Raw genomic sequence first — 4,429 nt, 5'->3', positions numbered from 1 at the left:
CTGCTGTTTTCTCATTTTGTTCTGTACCTTTTGGCATTTGCAAAACCTATTTTAAGTATTTTCTGTTATGCAACCAGAGATAAACATATATATATATATATATATATACATATATACACACACACATTTCTAATAGCAATTTTTAAGGTATTTGGGAGGGTCTAAAACAGTTGAACTGCTCATTTTACACTACAATTTTGGAGAATAATGTTTGATTTTCTTGCCCTAAAAATATAATTTCTCCAACAAAATATAAACTTATTTTTATTTCCCATTTTTAATTTTATAGCATCTAATACAAACATAAGAACCATAAAGCATGACTGATAAATAGGACAATTATTTTTAAATTACGGCTTTCAAGAAATCTAGCTTATATTGACATTAAAACTTATTTGTTGCAGTATCTTTATTCAAGATAATGTTAATTAAAACAAGGTGAGTTTACAAAACCAAGCACACATATAAAATCTGAGTATAAAACAACTTGCTTACTCATCTAGAAAACATAGCTATCCCCTCACCCCATGCCCCTCAACCCTACACCATCCACCAAATCTCCTTAGGAGTCACTAAATTTATTTGGATAGATGTGGCAGAGTTTCAAAATATGTCAAAACATTCAATAAAGTTCCAAAACAGTATAGTATAGTCAGGTGAAAGCTGCTGAAATCAAGCAAACTATTATCTAGGCAAGGTAGATTTAGCTTAACAAGACCTCTGAGACAGTATTTTAAAAAAATCACATAGTTTCTCAAATTTTAATTTCTGTTCTCTAGGATCACAGATTTCCCAGAAGCCAATGGACTTCTGGAACTAATGTTATGTATTCTAGATATGCCAGTATTAGTCTTCAGGAAACCACAGTTTCTGTTAATAAACTTTTCAAGCCAAAAAAAGCCCACAAAAATTAAAAAATACTCACCACCTCCACTGATTATATCGGGTTTGGCCTTCATTATTTTGCAGAATTGTCTTCGGCAGTTTTCTATCCATGCAGTTTGTTTATCAGACATTTTGAAGTGCAATAAAAGTTTGCCAAGATCATTGTCTAATAAGAGAGATGTTATATTATTTTAACAAAACATGTTAGATACACTGAAAAACAAGTATTAATGCTAATAATGTAAACAGTTATAAGTTCCAGAAAAAGTATTTTATATGGGTTTCAAAAGGAAACATATATTTTTCTGTAATTATATCTTACACCATCAAACTACTATCACCATGTTTATCAAAAACTCATAAAATGGACTGATTTATAACTATTACTCTTTCTTACACAAATATTATTCATTACTGAGTATTTGATTTAATACACAGTGCGAAGCTTGAAAGATTTCACTACAGAGACTGATATAAACATTATACTAATTCTTCATGTACATTCAGGTGCAGTTTTATTCATTTCTTTAAAGCAAAAAGAAAGCATAAATGTAGACAATCTTTACTCAGTTATTTATTTCCTCTTTTTGGTAAAAGAAAAAAAACTATGCTGAAAATGAATCATGCTGAAAAAGCATGCATGCACGTGCTTAGTCCAACTCTTTGCAACCCTTTGGACTGCGGCCCACCAGGCTCCTCTGTCCATGGGATTCTCCACGCAAGAATACTGGGACAAGTTGCCACTGCCTCCTCCAGGGGATTTTCCTGACCCAGGCATGGAACCAATGTCTCCTATGTCTCTTGCACTGGCAGGTGGATTCTTTTACCACTGAGTTACCTGGTAAGTCTCGGTAAAAGAGCACCTATTGCTAAAATATAACTTTTCTTCTTTCTTAGCAATTTTATGAATATGGCAATATTAATTTTCTTTTCCTTTTATTCTCATGAGATTTTTCCATCTTCCATTTTAATTGTATTCCCATCAGATTTTTCATTAGAAAACATCTATAAATATATTGAAAATTTAGGTGTCATTTAAAAAGGATATATAAGTATGTATACATATAAGCATATATACTATTTACTCACACATATATGTAAAAATTCAAAGGGGAGGAAAAAAAAATTTCTTTGTAGAAGAGCAGAGGGTTGGGGGATAGACAGTCACATGAACTCATACACTTTACCACTTTCCTTGAAGGAGATTTTGAGGAAAGAGGAACAAGAACATTTTCCACATATAAAGTCAAAGTCCTGATTGCTTCTGCCCAAAGACATGGTTTGGAACACTACAAAATATAGCCACCTAAGGGGCTAATGGAAAATCCCATGGACGGAGGAGCCTGGTGGGCTGTAGTCCATGGGATCGCTAGAGCTGGACACGACTGAGTGACTTCACTTTCACTTTTCACTTTCATGCATTGGAGAAGGAAATGGCAACCCACTCCAGTGTTCTTGCCTGGAGAATCCCAGGGACGGCAGAGCCTGGTGGGCTGCCATCTCTGGGGTCGCACAGAGTCAGACACGACTGAAGCAACTTAGCAGCAGCAGCAAAGGGCTAATGAATTCCACCAAGAAAATATCAGTATTCAACTTAATATTAAAGAGGATTTCAACCAACTCCTGGTCCTTTGAAATGAATACAATTATAATAAAGAAAGTAAGTCCTTATTCTTAAGAATTTTTAAAAAATTAAACTTTTTACCATACTAAGCTATTTTATTTTTCCATCTAATTTTTGTAAAAATACATTCAATAAACATGCATGGAATTCCTATATGGCTATAACAATCTAGACAGACAAGGTCACTGGCCCTCATAAAACTTACATGTGTGTGTATTTGTGCATAAACAGATAGGAGTATAACTGAGTATAATCAATATATATTAATACATATCATTCCAATGATCTAAGCTGGTTTTATTTAGCCCTAAAAAAGCAGCTACATATCCTCACTCAATCCTCATGGTTATCATATACAAAATTATATGACTGATTGTACAAATCATAATTCATGTATTTTCACATTTGACACTTAGGTCACCAAAAAAGCCTTCTCATATCAAAACTACAGAAATATTCTTTTGTACAAACATTATGAATATACAAGGGGCTTCCCAGGGGGCACTGGTGGTAAAGAATCCACCTGCAAATGCAGGAGACATAACAGATGTGGGTTCAATCCCTTGGTTGAGAAGACCTCCTGGAGAAGGAAATGGCAACTCACTCCAGTGTTCTTGCGTGGAGAATCCCATGGACAGAGGAGCTTGGTGGGCTATAGCACATGGGGTTGCAAAGAGTTGGACATGACTGAAGTGATTTAGCATGCATGCACATGAGTATACAAATGTATCAAATATATGCACACTCATAAATATACATATAAACCAGAAAGAACTGTTCTGTTGGAAGAATGTATAATTCTGATACTTAGTAGTAATCTAACATATTCTCTTTAAATATCAAGAACAAAATGATCCTATAATATTCCATAAGTGGCCTCAATCAGAGGCGATATCTAGAGAAAAATGAAACTGATTTAGTCAAAGGAGAAAATTATTATTTTTAATAAAAACTCAAAACCTTTAAACAAGAAATATCATAGCTGATAATTTTGTTGGAAATTATTTTAACAGCAGAGTATTAATGTTAAATGCATCTTGATATGTTAGGTAAAAGACAACTGAACAGCATTAAATGGAATTTTTATACTTTCCATTTAGAATATTTACATTATTTATTCCCCAAGAACAAACCATCCAGAATCTACTAAGATTCACTAATTATTTGTACCTCTTAATCCCCTTTACCTATCTAGCCCCACTCCATAAGTATAAAGTAAGATACAAGGATATAATTATAGCACACAGAATGCAGTCTTGATCTTATAAAAAAAACTTTATATGTCTCCAGGGATCTTCCCTACCCAGGGATCGAACCTGGGTTTCAAGCACTGTAGACAGACGCTTTACCATCTGAGCCACCAAGGAAGTCCTATATGGAGTATCAGTTCAGTTCAGTTAGTTCAGTTGCTCAATCGTGTCCAACTCTTTGCGAACCCATGAATTGCAGGACACCAGGCCTCCCTGTCCATCACCAGCTCCCGGAGTTCACTCGAACTCATGTCCATCGAGTCGGTGACGCCATCCAGCCATCTCATCCTCTGTCGTCCCCTTCTCCTCCTGCTCCCAATCCCTCCCAGCATCAGAGTCTTTTCCAATGAGTCAACTCTTTACATGAGGTGGCCAAAGTATTGGAATTTCAGCTTTAGCATCAGTCCTTCCAATGAACACCCAAGATCATCTCCTTTAGAATGGACTGGTTGGATCTCCTTACAGTCCAAGGGACTCGCAAGAGTCTTCTCCAACATCACAATTGAAAAGCATCAATTCTTCGGCACTTAGCTGTCTTCACAGTCCAACTCTCACATCCATACATGACCACTAGAAAAACAACAGCCTTGACTAGACAAACCTTTGTTGGCAAAGTAATGTCTCTGCTTTTTAATATGCTACCTAGGTTGGTCATAACTTTCCTTCCAAG

The 4,429-nt window shown here is 35.4% G+C and overlaps 1 protein-coding gene across 2 annotated transcripts in view; it reads right to left on the bottom strand.

The window, feature by feature from the left end:
• Positions 1-4,429, bottom strand: part of TBC1D32 (TBC1 domain family, member 32) — a 206,302-nt gene that overhangs the window by 59,037 nt on the left and 142,836 nt on the right. For both annotated transcript variants that reach the window (XM_010861791.1, XM_010861790.1), the window contains one exon: positions 926-1,051. In XM_010861791.1, coding sequence (XP_010860093.1) covers positions 926-1,051 — 126 coding nt within the window. The remainder of the gene's footprint in view (positions 1-925; positions 1,052-4,429) is intronic.

The sequence above is a fragment of the Bison bison genome, unplaced genomic scaffold (assembly GCF_000754665.1).
Source record: "Bison bison bison isolate TAMUID 2011002044 unplaced genomic scaffold, Bison_UMD1.0 scf7180017864473, whole genome shotgun sequence".
Classification (NCBI taxonomy): domain Eukaryota; kingdom Metazoa; phylum Chordata; class Mammalia; order Artiodactyla; family Bovidae; genus Bison; species Bison bison.
The sequence above is the reverse complement of the archived record's forward strand: the minus strand, read 5'-3'. Positions and strand labels throughout refer to the sequence as shown.